Source organism: Lissotriton vulgaris, unplaced genomic scaffold (genome assembly GCF_964263255.1).
Source record: "Lissotriton vulgaris unplaced genomic scaffold, aLisVul1.2 SCAFFOLD_3038, whole genome shotgun sequence".
NCBI lineage: Eukaryota > Metazoa > Chordata > Amphibia > Caudata > Salamandridae > Lissotriton > Lissotriton vulgaris.
The window spans coordinates 177,093-199,283 of record NW_028245042.1 but is presented as its reverse complement, the minus strand read 5'-3'; the positions used below and the strand labels follow the sequence as shown (position 1 = coordinate 199,283).

The 22,191-nt window shown below is 42.5% G+C and overlaps 1 protein-coding gene across 1 annotated transcript in view; it reads right to left on the bottom strand.

Annotated features, from left to right (window-relative positions):
- Window positions 1-879: 879 nt before the first annotated feature.
- The window catches only part of LOC147666655 (E3 ubiquitin-protein ligase TRIM39-like), a gene marked incomplete at its 5' end in the record, with an annotated part of 136,961 nt that continues 115,649 nt past the window's right edge, over window positions 880-22,191 (bottom strand). The window contains one exon of the mRNA XM_086948990.1: window positions 880-3,618. Coding sequence (XP_086805116.1) covers window positions 3,095-3,618 — 524 coding nt within the window. The remainder of the gene's footprint in view (window positions 3,619-22,191) is intronic.

Below are 22,191 nucleotides of genomic sequence, written 5' to 3'. Positions count from 1 at the left end.
CCTACTCTACTCTATACAAGTATACTCTCTATTAATCAACTAGTCACTCTCTACTAACTATTAATCACTGCTAATACTCTCTACTACTCTCTAATGCTTACCTATTGCCATTGTAAATGACAATACCATATATTTATCGTTTTAAAAAAAAACAATAAATGAAACAAATGACATTTGCAATGCCAATAGCTCTAACTTTAACAAAGACGAGACCATTGCATTGTAAATGCTTGTTTAACACTAGTTTGCACGCTGCTCTACAAACAGATGCCAGTGTCGCCATAGAGGGGACTTGTTTGCAGAACCTGTATATACCACATTACCTTTGCATTATCTTTCATGTGTAGACTTGAGCAGTGCACAGACAAAAATAGCCCACCGTAACTTTCTCCAACACTCCCAAACTTCTACTGCAGCACCTCAGCTGTGATCCCCCTTAGGGGTGGATACACCCGCTCATGATTCACTATCCCCCCAAATACTGTAAATAGGTAAAACCATAGTAAGATGTTTTCCTGCCCCACCACCCAACTCCCTTTAGCACAAAAGCACACAGACATTAAGCTTGTTCCTTTAATGCTCAACACCATTCCCTATGACTTAACAGATTAGCAACCAACACCTCCAAATCAAACAAATAATATTAATATCCCATAAGGAACACATGCACTCCATCTGAGCAATATAACATCTTCTGCTTTCATATTCCCATGTGAGAAAACTTGTATCCCCATGTTTGCACAAAAAAAGCTTTCATTGCTCTGCTCACTTAGCATCTTGCTTTGTCCATGGCGCTGTGTGTGCAGCCCCAAAGCTCTTCAGCCTAACCAAGTCCTCTTTTATGTTCTTCAGCAAAGAGAGGCTCAATAGCTGCACAGATCGTTTTCTCCCAGATTTATTATTAGTACATCAGGATATTGTCTGCCCATAAATAGTTCAGCCAATAACAGCAACAGGTGCCCCAAGCTCATCCCACTCTTATGCCACAAATATAACCCATGTCTAATTCTTGCGTGCTAAATGAGCGGCCATATGGATGGAAATCAGTGAACTTTGCAACCCACTGCACCAAGGAATGCCCTACGTTACGATTCATGCCCATGTGTCTTCTATACAACCTAGACAAACCAAAAATAACAAAAACCCACCATGCCTTAAAAATCAGATCGCCCTCCTTCCTCGTACGTATCGCTCACACCTCATCTTTGAATCAACTTTATCTCCTCAGTCTGTAGTCCTAACGGTGCTGCCACAGTTGCAGCATCAGACTGAAAACAACACATGTGAAAGCCCTTCGCATTCAATCCCAAGTAAAACAATGTTTTTCTCAATATTCCAAAAAGAGTGGCCACAGTCAACCTCAGTAGGGTAAACAACCTCATTTTCCAAACACATCTGGAAATTGTGCAAATTGTCAAAAGTCGACCTGCCTCTGTCACAATTCCAGTCTGCAACACACACCATCTCCTTAGCCCGCTCTGATCTGTTTTGAAACACATAAGCTGTTCCTTGAGCCCAACAATTAAGACACCATAAAACGATCCATAACAGGTAAAGACTAAAAGATTTCAACTTCAAAACCGTCATAACAGTAAAACTCCAACACCCAGAGTAGCCTAGTCAACAAGTGAAATTAAATTAGTTCCAATAGCTTAGATTAACTTCCACTCACTTCGGAGCAACCTGCTAGTACTCATCTCACCAGTTCCCCAGTAGATGGGTCATATTCCTACAATGGACCTTCGACTTATTGAACTGGAATCCCTTTTTAGATCCAAATTGAAAACATACCTGTTCTCCTGCTACTAGTCGCCTTGATCACTACAGCTGCTGTCCACAGCGCCGGGACACCCCCGGCGGGGGTAGCCGTGCGCTTAATCAAGTTCCAAAAATAAAATAAATAAATAATAATAACTTTGCATAGAATGATAAACCTCCCTGGTTCCCAGCTGATAAGTCACTGTCATTCAAAAAATAACGAAAATGCATAAATTCCTCATTACTCAGTTCCAAACCATCTTTTTCATCCCCTTTCTTCCTACCCTGCCCATTGTTAAACTCCCACCAATTTCGTCAGTAGGATCATCTAAGAAGTTACTGATACAGGTTGTTAAACAAGTTCCAGCATCCTCATTGCCCCAGTGAGCAAATGTCATGTGGCAACTTGGTCTTCATGTCTTCCATTTCTAGGGCCAAACTTCGAAACCTTTTTTCAGACAGAAACTGAATGGAGCCTGTTCCATTAGTAGGGAATTCTCCAAAGAACGTTAGAAGTGGAGAAATATAGGCCATGCCGGGAGCGGCCCGTGGGCCGAGGAAGCGAGGCAAAGACCCGCTACGCAGAGGGTTATCGCTCAAATGCAATGAAAATACGCGATTGAGACAATAACATTGAGTGGATTTACTAGAGAACCAAAGGGAGCCCGAAAGAGCCTCGAAGCGTAGCACTGGAGATTAAATCCGCACCTGCCGGTGGAAAAAAATGATCAGAAGATGGCATTAATGATCATGCGCAATATTACTAAGAGGAGGAGTCACACAGCCTCATGCCACATAGAAAACGTCTTGGAACAAAAACAACTAGTAATCATCCAACACTAGATGACGGACTTATGTAAAGCATGTGTATCTACAGCACCCATGCTTGAACTCACATTTTTTTTTTATTCTGCAGAGACTTTACCATACCTTACATGATGTTTGGTGTACGATTCGGATGACAAATAATTTCTGGGCTGGTTTAACAATTGTAAAGGGAAAGAGATATGTAGTTGTCAGTTTCACGTGAGACTTCTGCTTGTTATGGTGACACGTTGGAGGGTCACTGTGAAAAAGATTCTTTGGGATGTTGGTGTTGACTCTTGGGATTGACAGGTGAGGGGTGGGCTCAGCATATCGGGGCTGGCTGACATCTATACCTTAATAAATCTACACAAAGGAAATCTTTTCCAGTCACTGGAATTGTTTCAACATCCCAAGAGTCTTCTCTTCAAAGGGAGAGTTTTATTATTTAAAACAGTCTCTGCTTGTGCTCTTTGCCACATTGTTACCACTGGAGAGGTGGGTGGAGGGAGGGGCTGAAGCTCTGCAGCTCTCACACCAGCCTCAGCACGGCTCCTTTATAAAGAGAGAAGTACGGGAAGAGCCTCTCTGTAAAGCGGGCCTGCGGGTAAGTGTAGAGATGCTCAATGGAGTCAACACTGTACAGGGACAGTCGCCCCCCCTCATAGTCTAGATACACCCCCAGCTTCAGGGGCTTCTCAAGAGGGGACAGTGGAGTCTGAGGGGAGGTGAGAGCCATGTACTGACCATTCCTCCCCTCCACAGCCCAGACTTTCTGCTCATGGTAATATGTGTAATATCTGTAGACTGGCTTCCTGTTCACAGACTCTGCTGCCACCCCCACAGCCCACTGCTCCCCCTCCTGCAACAGCTGCACCTCCCAGTAATGTCTGCCAGAGGTGAACCCCTCGCTCCCCAGCACACAGTAGTTGTAGTTAGTGAATCTCTTGGGGGTGTCCTGCAGGTGCTGTGCTGAATCCATCCGTGTCACACATCTTAGCCCCTCAGACAGCCGGAGCTGCGGATTAGCTGTGTCAGGATCCAGAGTCACCAGAACTGCAGAGTAGAAATTAATAATTAGAGATTTAATGACACAAATAAAGACTGTAATGCCTGCTTTCTGTTTACATATGATTCATTTAAACTACACCTGAAAGCTCACTACACTAAAGCGTGCATTCATCTAGAGCAACTACTACCCCAAACAGCACACTGCACTACACAGGCACTACACTGCATCATACAGAAAACTACGCACACACACTGTGCACACTGCACAACACCGCACACTGCCGAAGATACGAACGACACTGTGCTACATAGACAGCACATTCTACTACACACTGCAGCATATTACACTACACCACACTACCACACATTAAGCATACTACAATACACCCCACTCTCACACATGAAGCATGCTACACAACACTAACAAACAAGGCATACTACACAACACCACACAGTGCTAGACCGCGCACTGTACTACACCGAACACTGCAGCAGATAGGGCACTGTACTACATTCTACTACACACTACACTGCACCACACAGAATACTACACTGCATAGGATGGTACAGAGTAAGATTGTTACTAGAAGGTATACTGTACTACTCAACACACTGCATTAGATAGTACACAGTGACAGGGGTACTAGATGAAATATTGTACTAGTCAGTATGCTGTATTAGATGGTACAGAGTAACAGAGCTACTCCAAGGTATATTGTACTAGTCATTACACTGTATTAGATGATACAGTGTAACAGAGCTACTAGAAGGTATACTGTACTAGTCAGTACACTGTATTAGATGGTACAGAGTAACAACGCTACTAGAAGGTATACATCAGAAGTCAGGACAATGCATTAGATGGTACAGAACGACAGGGCTACTAGAAGGTATACAGTTCTAGTCAGTAAACTGCATTAGATGTCAAAGAGGGGCAGAGGTACTAGAAGTGAACTGTAATAGTCAGTACACTCCATGAGATGGTACGCAGTTACATAGCTACTCCAAGGTATACTGTACACTGCTTTGGATGATACCGGGTAACAAAGCTATTTCAAGGTATTCTGTACTAGTCAGCACACTGTATTAGATAGTAAAGAGGTGCAGGGCTGCTCTCCTCATCTTTCTGGCGTTTTGCCGTGGTTGGCATTGCTCCCTCCAGCTGGGGTGGGACTTGGTTCCCCAGCATCCTACTGGGTTGTAGGTGTAGCCAGGAGCTGTTTTGCTGTGTGAGGGTGTTTTGTCCCATTCTACCAAGCGGAAAGAAAGGCAGGAGAACCCTATTTAACCAGAGACAAATGCCAAGAAACCCCGAAGCCAGCAAAGAAAAACTCTGAGGTTCCCTCTAGCTCTAACACTAAAAAGGCTGGCAGACATTAACTCATTAATTGAAGAGGTGGAGTCCCTCGTTAACCCTAGTTCCATAAAAGGGAAGGGTAATTCATCCAGGGTTACGGATATGTTTAAAAAAAAAACAATCACCTGCCTCGGTCACGGATGTGGGCGTCAATACCCCCGCCACATATCTTTCTGCATCAGATTGTTATCATCATGAGATCATAGAGTCCATAGAGCATGCTTTATCTAAATCGATGAGAGCAGTATCCAATGAGCCACTTACTCAAGTTACATGTCCGCTATTTCCTGAAATCAACATTGTTCCTAATGTTCCCAGCCATAACCGATTTGCTCCTTTACCAACCATCGACGATATAAGCGGTAACAAAATAGACTAAACACTGGTTTCTGCTACAAACTTATGTCCTGTTCGATCGGCTAAACTAGAGGTGGCAAGCGGACTATCCAAAGGGTCTCTTGTCTAATTTCCCCTACAAGACCCGCTAGGCCCCTTACACAACATACATTCAACAGCAACACCACTATATGCTGAGCACAATACAGGCTTAAGGGACCATGTCAATAGAAGAACTCACTTCACACCAGCTACCCCTATTGAACTTATTCCCCATTCTTCCCCGTTATATCTCTCGGAAGATCCACCCCCTCATGCACAAGGGAGACTACAACGTAACTCTGGCAACAAGATCTATATGACATTGGTGCCCAAACTAAAGCCTGGAGTTTTTGAGGAGACTGACGGTTTAATCAATAAAGTAATTTACTGGCTTAGGGTTAAGCAGAATTGTCCATCTGTGATCAGATCTGACATTTTGTATGCTAGACTATGTTCACTTGATATATCACCCTATGATTACATTCAGGTCACATTGTGTGCTAATCAGTTGGTTAAGAATCTTATACATTTTGAACTTTATACCTGCCATCTTTTGGGGGGTAAATCACAGGGAATTAGATATAAAGCATGTCCCCCTCTGTTGGAATTCTCGAAGGCTTTATTGCGCATCCTCCTATTTTAACTTAGCAGGGTAATGCCACGTCACTGCTTACCGATGTGTCAAATCTGAATGCAAATGATTGACTGAGTACTCAGGCCACACTGCTTCCTTGCTTACACCCAAGAATGTAGTACTCAAGAGTGTATTACTTGATCAAACTGGTGCTACTGCCAACTCTCTCAGTAATGGCAATAGAATACCTATATTGTTTTGTGAATTATAGAAAAAGGAGCACCTGATAAGTCAACTAGTATCAAAGCACGAAAATATAACTAACATTAAATAACCAGAGCTTCAAACAATTAGCAATAGAGAAACATCCCAGAAATGTGCATCCAATTATAAAATAAAGTTCTTTGTATTCTTTCTTTTATTGCTTCTTCTAATCTTTTCAAAACATCAAGACACAGCCTGCGCGTTTCATCCCAATCACAGGGACTTCTTCAGGGCTAGTAAAAGATATATAAAACACAAACTTACAAGACAAATAAATAGTATAAATATGTCTATATTCATGTGTGACTTTAAGATGACAGAACATTATATATGTATACTGTTTGTCTTGTAGATATATGTATACTGTTTATTTGTCCTGTAAGTAATAAATGTATACTGTTTATTTGTCTTGCAAGTTATATATGTATACTGTTATTTGTCTTGTAAGTTATGTATGTATACTGTTGATTTGTTGTAATTTATATATGTATACTGTTTATTTGTCTTGCAAGTTGGTGTTTTATATGTCTTTTACCGGCCCTAAAGAAGTCCCTATGATTGAGATGAAACGCGTTGGCTGTGTCTTGATGTTTTTAAAAGATAAAAAGAAGCAAAAAAAGAGAATACAAAGAAATGTATATGATCATTGGATGCTCATTTCTGGGATGTTTCTCTATTGCTAAAATATTTGAAGCTCTGGTTATTTAATGTTAGTTATATTTTCGTGATTAGATACTAGTTGACTTATCTGGTGCTCCTTCTCCTATAATTCACAAATCAGATGCTTGTGGGGTATTTTAAATGGTTAACCATTGAGGTGAGCACAGTACAACAGGAAGTACACAGAGTGCGGCGATAGGTTACCATAACCGTTTTTTGTCCTAATTAGAAGTCCTATATTGGATGCCCCTGATTGCATTGAGATCTTGGAGGGAAGTGAGGCTAAGAGCTGGGTTAAAGGAATTATAGCCACCCGGCGATGTATGAGTAGGCTTGATAAAACCTCTGCTAGAGCCTGACATAAATTTCAAGGGGTGGATGGCATATCTACCATGCACCCAGAGGAAACCTTATGTCGACTTAGCAATGCAGACTCTGAGGTAGCTGGGGTCAACCACTCACAATCGCGCATTAGCCTACTATCTTGGAATTTGGCTGGAATCTCATCAAAATTGATTGAGCCTGACTGGTTGTTGTATATTGGAGAACATGATGTCTGCATGTTCCAAGAGATATGGGCTATTGAAAATCTGTATGTAGATGGGTTTATCACGTTTAGTGTGGGAGCAATACCCCACGAGCACTAAGGGAGGGCAACTGGGGGGTCTTTTGATTTTAATCAAAATAATCTATTTAGTTCAGGCACCTTATTGCAGCCAAAATGTCCAGACTTGGTGGAGATTAGTGTTACTCTCCCCACAGGGCTAGGCCTGGTATTCATAAACATTTATGTAAGAACGCCTTCGGCTAGTAATGAATCAACCACCTTATTCTTTTTGGAAGAATTTTTAGATTCTTTACATACAAACACGAAAATAATACTGACTGGTGATTTTATTACATCTTATGAACCTTCCACAAATATTAATGAGATCATAGAAGAGAAAGATTAAATGTAGGGCATTCCGCCACTAACAGGGGCACCCGGGGCTACCTTTAAGGCCACTGAACTCAAACTAGCCTCTTTAACGGTTGGCAGAGGGCTGTGTGTATGCAAAGGACACACTATTTCTAATCCAGGGTGAGACCCTACTTTCAGGAGAGGTTCCCATAAAAGTGATATTGATTTTGCTGCCTAAAATGTGAGATTGTGCCACTTGTGGTCAATATGAAAGTGGATCAGCGATCAAATAGTGACCATGTCTCGCTGATTCCAACACTAACTGGGGCATCTCTGGAAATGAAATCAAATATATGTTATACAACAGTATCGGAACCCATATTAGCTAGTAGTCGGTGCTAAGTTTCATGGCCTAGTGGTATGTCTAATCAAAAACTGTTGACCCAGATATACGGGTCGTTTGTTACGTTCTTGCCAAACTATGTAGGCATTAACTGAAGGAGAAATTCCTATTATTAACATACATAGCTTATTATTTAAAAAGCTACAAAAAATATTCTATAAAGATGTGGTTCTCAAGAAACCAGCCTTGGGCAAAGAAGTAAAATGGTATGATCCCACCTTTAGACAGGCTAAGTGCTTCTTGAGATCAGCTGTTTTAGGTGGTGACAGGTCTGTAATAGCTGAAGCTTGATGTACCTATAAAGCTTATTTAAGCTCTGCAAAAAAGAATTGGGATGATAATATCTGGAACGATATGTTGTCTGCTGTCAAAACAAATGACAATCACTCCTTTTGGCGCACAGTGGCCCAATCTAGAACAGAAAAGGTGAAAAGCTACCATTATCATATTTCAATTCTCTGATATTTATGAGGTAAAAGTTTGCAACAACACATGGCCGTGTAGCAATCAGGCAACTATCCTAGACACATTTTTTGCTGAAGCCACAGAAGCAGCTGATCCAGTTGTTGTTTTTAGCTTAGATGACACAGTTGGAGCCATTGCATCGCTAAAATCTGCCAAGGCGCCCAGCCCGGATAAAATCCCTGGTGATTTATATAAATCAGAGCCCTAGATCTGGGCAGTCTATCTAAACTCTCAAATGCCGTAGAAAAAGGGGGCGACATACCAGACTCTTGGAGAGGAGCTGGGATTATCACAATATACAAAAAATTTGATGCATGTGCCCCCTCACATTATAGACCAATTAGTCTAAATAATAATGCACAAATGATCTCTGCTAAACAAGTTCTAGAGAGACTGTTAAACTTGGTGGATTCCAATAATATCTTGTCCGCCCTTCAAGCTGGGTTTCGATCAAAGACTAGCACCCCTGATCATATTTTTAGATTCGCCACATTATATTAGAAATAAGTTTTACTATGTCATCATAAGCTTTACATGATGTTCATAGTTCTGAGAGCTGTTTTTGATCATATTCCATGTGCCAATCTGTGGCATGTTTTATCAACCATGGGGGTCCATGGGAATCGGATTCATCTCTTGTCTCAACTCCACAATAACAACTTTACCCAGGTTCGCTACGAGCATTTCAGAGAATTAACGAAACTCATTCCTATCCAGCGTGGTGGGCGCCACCCACGCTTTTTACCCATTATATGAATGACGTAGTAGACACCTTGATGAACTGCAGAAATTATTCTCCTGCCCAGAACAACTAAAGGGTACCTATTCTTTTCTTCGCAGATGACTCCCTCCTTATTTCTAAGACACCCATGGTCACTTCAGGTCCTGGTTGATACATTTCCAGCCTTTTGTATGTCCAGGCGTCTGGAGCTCAATGTTAAGACCAAATATATGGTGCTTGGGAAGGGAGTGGCCAAAAAGTTGAATATTCGAGTAGGTGACGAAGCCTTAGAGAGAGTGCAGAGCTACGATTACCGGGGGGTAAAAGTAATGTAGAATTTCAAGTGGATGGGACAACTTAGTAAAAGCTCACTATTAATCGAGCACAGATCAAATGCCATTATCATATTGCATAGGCAAACCAGCTCGGTCTCACTGGCCCTTGAAGTATATCGTGCTAAGGCCCAGGGAACTGCTCTTTAAGGGGCTGAGACCTGGGTTTGCACTGATGTTTCTTTACTATCTATTTGCGGAAAACACATTTGTGAGACAGTTGGTCGCTGTCCCAACCAGTTAATCATTAACTCCCTTATATGTTGACCTAGGACTAAAACGAATTGCACATCTGGCTACACTCAGACCCCTTGTTTATTGGGTATGTTTATTGGCTACACCTGATTTAAGTGAGTTTAGAGACTCTCTTGTAGATCTATTCAATGTAGAAGGCGCCAAGTCAGTACCTTGGGTCAAATTTGTTTCCGACTGGTTGAGTAGGTTGGGATTAAGGGCTAATCCTATAAATATTCGCAAAGTTGATCTTAATGTCTTGAAATCTTGCTATTGGTCACACATTCAGGAGGGTTTTGTTAACAAGTCAAATGGCTCACTGACAAATACATTTTTAGATATTAAGGGCCAGAAGTAGGAACCCTAATTCCGGTCGGTAACGGCCGAAATTACCGAATTTCGGCCGTTACCGACCGGAAAAAATTTAATTGGTAATCCATTTTAATTAATTTATTAATTGATAATTAAGTTAATTATATTAATTTATTTTCTGTAGCGGGTTGTGGGTTTATAGGGGAATAAGGTGGGAAGTAATTTAATTATAATTAATTAAATATGTTATTTTATTGTCGGTGACCAAATTGTAGGATTCAGTAATTTACCGAATCGGTAACTTAAGGAATCAGTAAATTACCGAATTCTTAACATACCGATTCGGTAAATTACTGAATCCTTAATGTAGAGAGCACTCAAGCTCACCTCTTGTTTGCCTCTTGTCAAGGTCGGAGACTGCGAGCACCTTCATTGCTCTTCTCTTTGCTTCTACTCCTCGCGGAACCCGATACGCGGGTCCCGCTTCGTCAGCAGAATTTCTGGACTGTGCTGCTTGTTCATTTTGGGACACTGAGACTCTGTGAGGCATACTACTGTACAGGCAGAATTTCACTTTTGGGGCGGTGGTAGCTGCAGGGCTGCGAGCGAGGGCAGGCGCAGGACTCCAAGTCCCAGGAGCGCCTGACTCTCTGCATTTCCATCAGCTGCGACGCTCTCCCAGCTGGCTCCTCCCCCGCCTCAGCGCTGCTAAAACCTTCTGCGCCTGTGAACCTGGTCGGATTGCTCACCTCTTGTTTGCCTCTTGTCAAGGTCGGAGACTGCGAGCACCTTCATTGCTCTTCTCTTTGCTTCTACTCCTCGCGGAACCCGCTACGCGGGTCCCGCTTCGTCAGCAGAATTTCTGGACTGTGCTGCTTGTTCATTTTGGGACACTGAGACTCTGTGGGGCATACTATTGTACAGGCAGAATTTCACTTTTGGGGCGGTGGTAGCTGCAGGGCTGCGAGCGAGGGCAGGCGCAGGACTCCAAGTCCCAGGAGCGCCTGACCCTCTGCATTTCCATCAGCTGCGATGCTCTCCCTGCTGGCTCCTCCCCTTTTTCTCCTACTATAAACCATCACCAAGGTCCCGCAGCGCGGGAGCGCGCGGGAGTGCGCCGGGAGAAGCCCGGGACAAGGGCGGGACCGTCTGAGGCCGTCAGAGGCCGAAGTAGGCTACGCTGGGCCCCGTCCCTTTAGTTTTCCCTGTAATTAATAGTGTTGATTCTGTCAATCTTCCTTTATACAGTGTTTTATTTCTGTTTGGGTTGTACTGTGTCTTTTTGCTTTATAAATCCTATAGTATAGTATCTTCCCTACTCTACACATGACGGCAAAAAAACTTCGTTCTGGTCGCGTCTTAGTGGGGAGATCTGGTTCCAAAACGAAATCGAACCCTTTACGTAATAAAATTACGTCTGCAATGCAACTGAAAGGCCAATGTCAGCTTTTTAATCTATGGGATAAAGGGAAGGACAAGTCTGTTGAGATCCACCTTCCCAGTGAAGCTTTAGAGAATAATATTCCTGAACCAGCTAACATTGTTAATAAGGATATCTCTAGTTTGGCCTTGGTTCCTGTCCAGTCTCAGTTTGCACCTTTGAGTCCTGATACAGTGCGGGATTTAGCTTTGGTATTCACTGATTCTCAACGGAAATTGAAGCCTCCTCACAAGTCCTCGGGATGTAATGTTCAGAAATCTGACATTACTATCCCTCCTCAAGCTTCTCTTATGGTAGCTTCTAAATCCATAGAGAATATTAGTATTTCTTCAGTTTTGCCAACTATTTCTGTCATTCCAGAGGGAGGGTGATTTTACACTACCAGATATTGATTTAATGGCTCATAAAGATTTGTTGAGACCTTCTCAGGACAATCCCAAGGCTAATCCCAACACTAATGAAGTTATAACAATTTCGAGTTCTTGTCCTCTTAATAGTACCCCCTCAAACAAATTAGATTTTTCCCTAGCTCAATTAAATTTTACTTCTTGTTCTGGCCCCAATTTGAACATTTTACCTGAGAGTCCTTTAAGTAGTAACGGGAAGCTAATCTCCAACTCATTATCTTCGTTAGAATCTCTAATATCTTCTATATTAAGTTTACTTGAAAAATTTGTTGGAGGTTCGGAGTGTATCTTTGATACTGTAACTCAAATCCTAAGAGTACTTTTGCAGAATAAGAGCGGATCAGCTTTTGAATGTTCTTCAATGCCCGCTACTCCCTTGGAGATCCCTAATAAGAGATCCCCGAGTGGACAAGTTATATTAGACCCAGTTGAAACGCTACCTAAGCCTGAAGGTCAGAAAATTAATAATCCAGTAGCTATATCTGCTGACCCTAAGGTTTTCAAGGCGGCTTCGGCCGGAGCTAATTGCATAGTTACTCTCAATGACGAGATAGACGTGGTATCCACCTCCCCTGTCATTCAAAATTTGGAAACTCCCTCTCTTTTTCCTATATTCTCATTACCGACAAAAAAAGAGGATGAGGCCATTACAGCTTCTCCAGGAAATGTTGAAAAATGGTTCCCCCAAAACAAAAAAAGAATAGAATAAAAAAGAGAAAAACCATTCGAAGATTTTCTAAAAAAAGACAGAGGAAAGTCCTATTTGAAAAAAGTCTGGAACCAATACTAGAAAATTCCTCCCAGACTGAGCAGTCCTTTGCTACTCAGGAAGATATGATTGTTTCTCCTAAGGTAGTTTCAACATCTATAGGGTCGGGTCCTATAAGCTCTACTAACCCTTTTGTTCCTAATGTTTTATTACCCTCTGTTAACCCTCTCCCTTCCTCTCTTAATCCTTCAGCTAGACCTTTTCAAGATTCGTCCATAAGTGCAGTTATTCCCCTGGTGCCGTCTAGGGAAAAAATAAATGTAGATACTTTTTTTCTTGATTTTTCGCCTCTATTTGATTTTGATTTAATTTTAAACAGATCTGCCTTACTTATTTGTTTTCAAGAGATTGAAGGCTTAAAATTATTTCAAACATCTGACCTGGATGTGGTCTTTCTTCTTAACACTTCAGTAGGGAGAACAACAAGGGTGAAATTTCAATCTAAAGTGGTGCTAAATCATATTTTACAGTGGGCTGAGGATCTTCAAATCAGAGGGATAGATGTTACTCCATACTTTGGGGAAAAACGAAGTCAAAGTGCTCTCTCCAATTTGTCATCTGCCTCTAATATTAATTTGATGCCTGCAGATTGGTCCTCTGTTAGATCTGAGGACTTAAAAATATGTGTGTCTAGAAATGAAAGGCAAGTCCTGTATAAAACCCCCCCTCCTCTTAAACAAACTTTGAAGGACGATCATTCTAAATGGAGTTGGTTACCAGGAGTTCTGTCCAGTAAGTCTTCTTCCTGTCCTAAACCGCCCTCAAATTTTTAACAGAGACTTGAAGTTCATTTCTTGGAATACTGCTGGTTTTAAAGATCATAAGGAAAAATTATGTCTCTTACGTTCCCTGGAGGCAGATATAATTTGTCTACAGGAAACGTGGGTGGAAGGTAGATTAATACTAGAAAAAGAGTATTTTGTCCTAGAAGATAGTGCAATCCCTTCTAGGAGAGGTCATGCGAAGGGTGGAATAGCATGCCTGTTATCAAATAGAATTAATTGGGACTATTCTCACTATCTTGATCCGGGGAAATTGTTCCAGGCAATAACTTTTAAAAATGTATTCATGGATTGTCCCAATAGGTCACTAGTATTGATAAATTCTTATATTCCCCCAAACTGCTGCTTCAATGATGGTTTAAAAACACTTTTCTCTTTTTTAACTAAAATTATGGACACTACCCCCTCCCCTTATATATTAGTAGTCGGGGACCTAAATTGTAACATATCTAATTGTGGGCTTGACTTGTTTAGAAACAAACTTCGGGAAGAGTCTCTGAGTATACCTCAGGCCCAGTTCCCGCCTAAAGTCAAATCTAATAAAAGAGGTAAACTAGTTCTGGAAGGTCTATATAATGTGGATTGTATAATAGTAAATGGGAGACTTCCCTCTGATGCTCCGGCAGCTTTTACGCATAATTCAAATAAGGGAAATTCTATTATTGATTATGTGATTGCAGATTGTGCTTTCTTTCCCTTGTTAAAAGACCTTTTGGTTATTGATACTAAGCTCAGTGACCATAATGTGTTGATGCTCACAGCTTCCCTTAGTCCACCAATGGCAGATTCTTGGAGCATCGATACGGATATGGTGAATTTTGACTCCAACTCGGGGAAATGTTTTTGGAACTTCCGTTCTTTTGAGAGCTTGTTGACACTCTTGATTTCTACTGTGGAGAATTTATCCCTTTGGGAGGGGAGAGAACTGATAGGATTTGCTGATTTTTTAGAATTAGTTACTTCAATAGCAAAAAAGAACTCCATCGTCAAAAAACCTTCAGCAGCCCCGCCATCACTTCGGGCATTAAACATAGAAATAAATAAAGTAATACGGGGGCAATATTTATTATTTAGTGAGGAAGCAAACCAGAAGTTAGCACTTTTAAAAAGAAGGAGATCCAGGCTTAAGGCTAGTTTAAAACGAGATAAGGAGGATTCAGTATGGATTCAACTTAGGGAAGCTTCATATAACGGCCAAGCCAAGACATTCTGGTCAGTAATTGGCAAAGGCTGTGGTACTAGAGTCAATCCTACGCCTATTACCATTGATGAACAGATCTGGGTTCAATATATTGAGAATTTGTACAGCAATAATAATTTACAATTAAACAATGTTGAAACTTACGCTGACTCACGTGTATACGATTCCCCATCTGAAAAGGAAATTGAATTTGCTATTAAGAACATGCGCTCCTCTGGTGCGATGGGACCAGATGAAGTCCCCATCTCTGTATTAAAACAACAGAGTGCGCTTTGGAGCAAAATTCTTTTTCCTCTGTTTAAATCTTGTTTTTCAAGCGGAATAGTCCCTCCTTCCTGGAAAGGGAGTATCCTTGTTCCTTTATATAAAAAAGGGGCAAGAGACCTTCCTCAAAATTATCGCCAAATTGCTTTACTTGATGCCATCGGTAAGGTTTTCGCAAAATGTATTCTCACTTTAATTAATGAATGGGTAACTGAGTTCAAAATTCTGCCTTTGGAACAAACTGGCTTCAGGCAAAACCACGGAACGTTAGACAATTTGACTGCACTTCAGGTTATTTCCGAAAAATATGTGAAAGTACGTGGTGGGCATGTATATGGTGCATTTATTGACTTCTCCACGGCATTTGATAAAGTGGACAGAACATTGCTGTGGAGAAAGCTATTTGATCTAGGGATGCCACCTTTTCTTATTAAATTAATCCGTGCCCTTTATTCAGACACCTGGTGCAGGGTGCTGCTGGGTGGTGAAAGAGGCTTATCTAAAATAATACCCACATCCAACGGGTTAAAGCAGGGTTGCCTTTTGGCTCCCCTGCTTTTTTCACTTTACACAGTGGATTTACCTCTAGCGCTCTCTGCATGCTCTGGTATTGCCCCGACGTTGGGGGGCGTTCCGATTGTATGCCTCATGTATGCAGATGATATTTTGATCCTCGATCTTACTCCAAAGGGCCTAAATAATCGCTTGCAAGCTCTTCATGAATACGCTGGAAAACATTATCTGTTGATAAACATTGCAAAAAGTAAAGTGATGTGCATGGCGGGAAGGAAGAAACCTAAATTTCCTAACTTTCCATGGGTAGTAGGGGGTCAAAAATTGGAAACCGTGAGTTCTTATACCTTCCTGGGTAAAATTATCATGAGTAATTTAAGCGAGAAAGCTCATATGGCCAATAACTCCCGGAAGGCTATCTCGCAGGGAAAGAGTTTGGTATCCTTGTATAAAGCCACAGGTAGAAGGCATTTTTCTATTTTACTGGATGTATTCAGAGCAAAAGTACCTGTCTCCCTTTTATACGGAATAGAGTTAATTGACCAAAAAAATTGGAGCTTCTTAAATTCCTCGGAAGGAAAGATTTTACGTAGTTTATTAACCGTTAGTACAGCAAATTCTACTGCTACTCTAAGACAGGAACTCGGCTTACGCAGTAGCTGGGTCCAAGGTTTGGCTGGTATCATACGCTGGGTTGTAAGCCTTGCAAAGAGTGAGCCTAACACCTTACGACATCTCATAAAAAATTAATTGCTGGGAAACTTTAATAACTACTCTTCGATTGTAAAAAACTTCAGATATGCTGTGGATCAATTGCAATTAGATAAAGATGCTTTATTTTCTTTATCCTCTTATCAGTTAAAAACCCTTTTGAAGTCCTCCACGTGGGAACTTGGGTTTAGACTGGATAGAGATTTCCGGTTGTTGAAAAAAGGTTGTACCCCTGCTATTGAGTCCTGTCTATTGAGGAAAGCTCAACCGTACACTCAATGGAACATTCCTCACGGCGTTAGACGCCTAGTGTTTTTAGTAAGACAGGATCTGCTTCCGTTGAAATCTCTTTATTCCAGATGGTATGGCCACTCAGCGGTCAGTGATTTTTGTCAGTTGTATGACCAAGATTTGGTTCATGTTATTTTCGTTTGTCCAGCCCTGATGTCCTTTAGGCGAAGATGGTTAAGACCAATTTGCCTACAACTCAACATTCTGTCAGCCTCTGCTTTTCGGGCAGCCATGATTAACCCGCCAAATGAAATGTTCTGTTTTAAACTGTACAAATTCTTCAAATGTTTTTTGGACCTATATTAAGATGGTAATTTTTAAAACTGTTGCGTATTTGATACTATTGCAAGTTCGACATTTTATGTTTAATGCTTTTTTTGGTATGCATATTTTATGTCTTTTATGTGGACCTCGTAAAGAGTTCCGTTATCATAATAAACTTGAACTTGAACTTGAACATTGAAGGATTCGTTATTTACCACCAACTATTAGTTGGTGGTAAATTCCGAATACCTTTCAAAAAGCAATTTTTAGCTTTTTATTCAGTGCCATGTGGCTGACATACATACCCTTAGGGCATGTATGTCTGCCACATGTGCACCCATGCACTATACAGGGGTGCAACAGGGTGTCAATATGACACCCTGCCACCCTTGTAGATCTACCCCCTATTACTGATTCGGTATTTACCGAATCAGTAATTCTCATTCATTCCTATAGGCCTCCATAGGAATGAATATAGGGGAATAAGGTGGGAAGTAATTTAATTATAATTAATTAAATATGTTATTTTATTGTCGGTGACCAAATTGTAGGATTCAGTAATTTACCGAATCGGTAACTTAAGGAATCGGTAAATTACCGAATTCTTAACATGCCGATTCGGTAAATTACTGAATCCTTAATGTAGAGAGCACTCAAGTGAGTGCTTTTTACATTGAAGGATTCGTTATTTACCACCAACTATTAGTTGGTGGTAAATTCCGAACACCTTTCAAAAAGCAATTTTGAGCTTTTTATTTGTGGAGAAGAGTGGCTCACTGGTTAGAGCAGGCAGACCCTGAAGCAGAGGTCAGACCCGGGACCAGGGTTCAATTCCCGACGCGGCAGGGTCTTGAGCTCAAATGTCCACGGACTCGATAATTCTCGCTCCGGTGCCTGACCTAATCATGGGTTCACACTCTGCAACTCTGGGCATTAAGCTTGCTTAATCTCCACAACGGCCCCCCGCGGCGGGATGCCTGGCTTTCACCTTGAGGATGCCCGTTAGGGGCTATCGCACAGGGAAAAGCCAGGACGGGTTCCCAAGGCAAGCGCCGAGATGCCTCCGGGTAGTCGAGCGCTATATAAGAACATACAAAAAAAAAAAAAAAAATTTCAGTGCCATGTGGCTGACATACATACCCTTAGGGCATGTATGTCTGCCACATGTGCACCCATGCACTATACAGGGGTGCAACAGGGTGTCAATGTGACACCCTGCCACCCTTGTAGATCTACCCCCTATTACTGATTCAGTATTTACCGAATCAGTAATTCTCATTCATTTCTATGGCCTCCAGGCCCATAGGAATGAATGGGTAAATACCGAATCGGTATTTACCGAATTTTACAGATTCGGTAAAATTTACTTGAATCATTATCTATATGTCATTTACCGATTCTAAAATACCAAATCAGTACAATTCAGTATTTTAGAATCGGTAAATGATATTTTCCTACATCTGGCCCCTAAGCCTCTCCTTGTTTTGAGGAATTTTTAGATTCTGTTTGTTCACCCTTAGTGAAACGTTTGTATATCCGTTTTCGTTTTGGTATTCTGCCCCCAAGATCCCTTACTACTAAATGGAACAGGGACTTACTCTCCAACATGTGCCCAGCTTGTGGCATGGAAAGCGAAGAAAAGATACATATATTGCTTTGCTGCCCTGGGTATTCCAGGCCAGCCGGAAATGGATCGGCCCAATATGTTGTGACTTGGGTGCGGCTAGATGTGTGGCCTACAGAATTTTAAAGAGTGATACCACCCCTGTCATTGTTTTTGCCATCAGTAAACTCATAAAAGCGGTTTGGTTCAAGCGTGACAAATTGCAGTCAGGGAAATCTAGTGAATAAGAGGTACTTATACTTTCGACTTTTGAATCTTTATGTACAAACATTTGGGGTCTTCTGATTACCTGTTTGCTTTGCATTATTTACACTTAGAAATGAATTTCGAAGTAGAGCTGATTTTATTGTATGATTGAGTCATTAGTAGTTTTAAACTGCATTTTTAATGTTGTATATTGTTATTACGTTGTGTATGTATACTTTGATGGTGCATGGTTACCGAATACATTTACTACTACTACTACGACTACAGAGTAACAGAGTTACTCCAAGGCACCCTGTACTGGTCAGTACTATGTATAAGATGGTACAGAGCAAGAGAGCTACTAGAAGGTAAACTGTATTAGTCAGCACACAGTGTATTAGATGGCACAGACTAACAGAATCACTCCAAGGCATACTGTACAGGTCAGTACTATATATAAGATGGTACAAAACAAGTGAGCTACTAGAAGGTATACAGTATGGTTGTATGATTTAACAACTACCTCTGGAATCACGAGTGCCTAAACCACGAAGGCTAAACCACGACCAAATCCCACCCACTATATTTTGAACCACGACTCACTGAACAACGAAATAAATTCTATTTACATATAAAACTGAATCTACTACTATGTCTCTCCAGTTCGCTCGGTGCTTTGGGTCTGAGTAGGGCTACATAAACACTCTAAAAACAATTTAAGGAGTAACACTATTGAAAGGTGCTGGTTCAGCTGCGAGAGTGTTTTTTTGTGCCACACTCAACATTAGCTGTTAGTGGTACTATAAAAAAAGAAACCGCAATAAATAAGCGCAGTTTGAGGCAAAACTATACATGGTCTAATAAATAAATCACATTTCCATATCTCTTATATTACACTTGCAACCTAACTAGAATTTTCAAGAGCAGCATAAGTTGATGGGCGGATGGCACCATGGTCCCAACGGTTGACTTCACGCCACAATCTCTGTACAGCAGGGGGTGCACCAGGACCTCCCTCTGGGCCCCCACTACATCCAGCAGGGTTGGCTGCACCACACTGCCCCTCTGCAGTCCTTGTCTTTTCAACAGGGTGTACTCCGTCACACCCTCTCAAGGGGTGCCGTTCCACGCTGCGCCACAGCCTCCATGCCCGCAACCTAAGTGCACAAGTCAAAGTGTCCCAGTGTGGAGTGGGCACCGAGAAACAGATGAGCCTTCACCCTCCCCTCTCCATCTTCCTCCCTCCTAAATTAGCCTAAGCGGGAGGGGCTGTCAGGGTTGCGCAGTCTGCACTTCAATGGAACGGGCTGAGCATTAAATGTGCCAGCTCTTGTGTACATTGCACCAATCATTTCGTTCCTGAAATAGACAGTAAAATCCCTGTGTCCATTGTCCGTGCCCAGGGTCCACCCGTCTGAAAACAATCCTACAGTGCCATCTACTGGCAAATTAAAAGCAGGTAAAAAATTAAAACCAGGTAAATTAAAACTATCATTAGATGTTTATTAAAAATAGTATACATTTGAAGTGTACTTTAAATACATTTTTTTTTTAATTGTGTTTAAAGGTTGGAGTTGTTGTTAAGGCCACTCGTTCTTTAATGAAGTAGTTGTTAAGGAGGTCGTGGTTCAGTGCAAGGTCGTTGTATATGAGTCGTTGTTAAGGTTACTCGTTGTTTAGAAATCGTTGTTCAGGCCGTTTCCCATACAGTACTAGACATGATACTGCATTAGATGGCACAGAGTGACAGAGCTACTCAAAAGTATACTGTTCTAGTCAGTACACTGCATTATATGGTACAGAGTAAGAGAGCTACTAGAAGGTATACAGTACTAGTCAGTACACTGCATTAGATGGTAAAAACTAATAGAGCTAATCCAATGTAAACTGTAGTAGTCAGTACTCTATATTACAGAGTTAGAGCTGCTAGAAGGTATAAAGCACTAGTCTGTACGGTGTACAGTCAAAATATCGAGTTTTTTATATCAAATTACAGTAATATTGATTCAAAAATATAGAATGGACACAATATCGAATTGACAGAATATAGACTACAAAAATATCGACTAGAACAGCATTAATATCGATTCCATGTGCGTGGACCCCGGCAATCAAAAATAATCTCTTAAGTTGTCAAAATAATGCAGAAACTGCAAAGACACTTAAGAGAGAATTTAAAGACAAATAATGCAGCCTATATCCACAGGCTACACTGTCCAGTACTTCAACTAGAAATTCCACCAAAAAACACTACACATAATACAGCCTGCCAGGTTCTACCATAGAGAAACTTGCCTCCCCCAGTCAAAGACTCTGGAATGATAGGGGACCCTCTTGGAAGTGCGTGGAACTAACCTCTGCCCTATAGAGGACTGTGGATTGCTGTGTCCTGCTCGTCGTCAAGTAGCCGCCTAGCGCCTCGCCGGACCCGCTTCGCGGGTCCCGCAGCGCTTGAAGAAACTCTCCTGGTCTGCTGCCGAGTGGTTGGAACTTTGTTGGAACTTTGCTGAGGGAAGTGCGGGGCAGGCAAGTGTGTCGGCGGGGCAGCGAGCTTGCTGGCAGGGACTCCAGTGTCCAGGAGTCCCTGCGCGCCCAACTCGTAACACCTGGGCTGCTCTCCCCGCTGGCCACGCCCCCCGCCAACGGAGTAAAAGCGGACTCGTCCTGCTGCTTACTGGGACCCTCTTGGAAGTGCGTGGAACTAACCTCTGCCCTATAGAGGACTGTGGATTGCTGTGTCCTTCTCGTCGTCAAGGAGCCGCCTAGCGCCTCGCCGGACCCGCTTCGCGGGTCCCGCAGCGCTTGAAGAAACTCTCCTGGTCTGCTGCCGAGTGGTTGGAACTTTGTTGGAACTTTGCTGAGGGAAGTGCGGGGCAGGCAAGTGTGTCGGCGGGGCTGCGAGCTTGCTGGCAGGGACTCCAGTGTCCAGGAGTCCCTGCGCGCCCAACTCGTAACACCTGGGCTGCTCTCCCCGCTGGCCACGCCCCCCGCCAACGGAGTAAAAGCGGACTCGTCCTGCTGCTTACTGGGACCCTCTTGGAAGTGCGTGGAACTAACCTCTGCCCTATAGAGGACAGTGGATTGCTGTGTCCTGCTCGTCGTCAAGGAGCCGCCTAGCCGGACCCGCTTCGCGGGTCCCGCAGCGCTTGAAGAAACTCTCCTGGTCTGCTGCCGAGTGGTTGGAACATTGTTGGAACTTTGCTGAGGGAAGTGCGGGGCAGGCAAGTGTGTCGGCAGGGCTGCGAGCTTGCTGGCAGGGACTCCAGTGTCCAGGAGTCCCTGCGCGCCCAACTCGTAACACCTGGGCTGCTCTCCCCGCTGGCCATGCCCCCCGCCAACGGAGTAAAAGCGGACTCGTCCTGCTGCTTACTGGGACCCTCTTGGAAGTGCGTGGAACTAACCTCTGCCCTATAGAGGACTGTGGATTGCTGTGTCCTGCTCGTCGTCAAGGAGCCGCCTAGCGCCTCGCGGACCCGCTCCGTGGGTCCCGCAGCGCTTGAAGAAACTCTCCTGGTCTGCTGCCGAGTGGTTGGAACTTTGTTGGAACTTTGCTGAGGGAAGTGC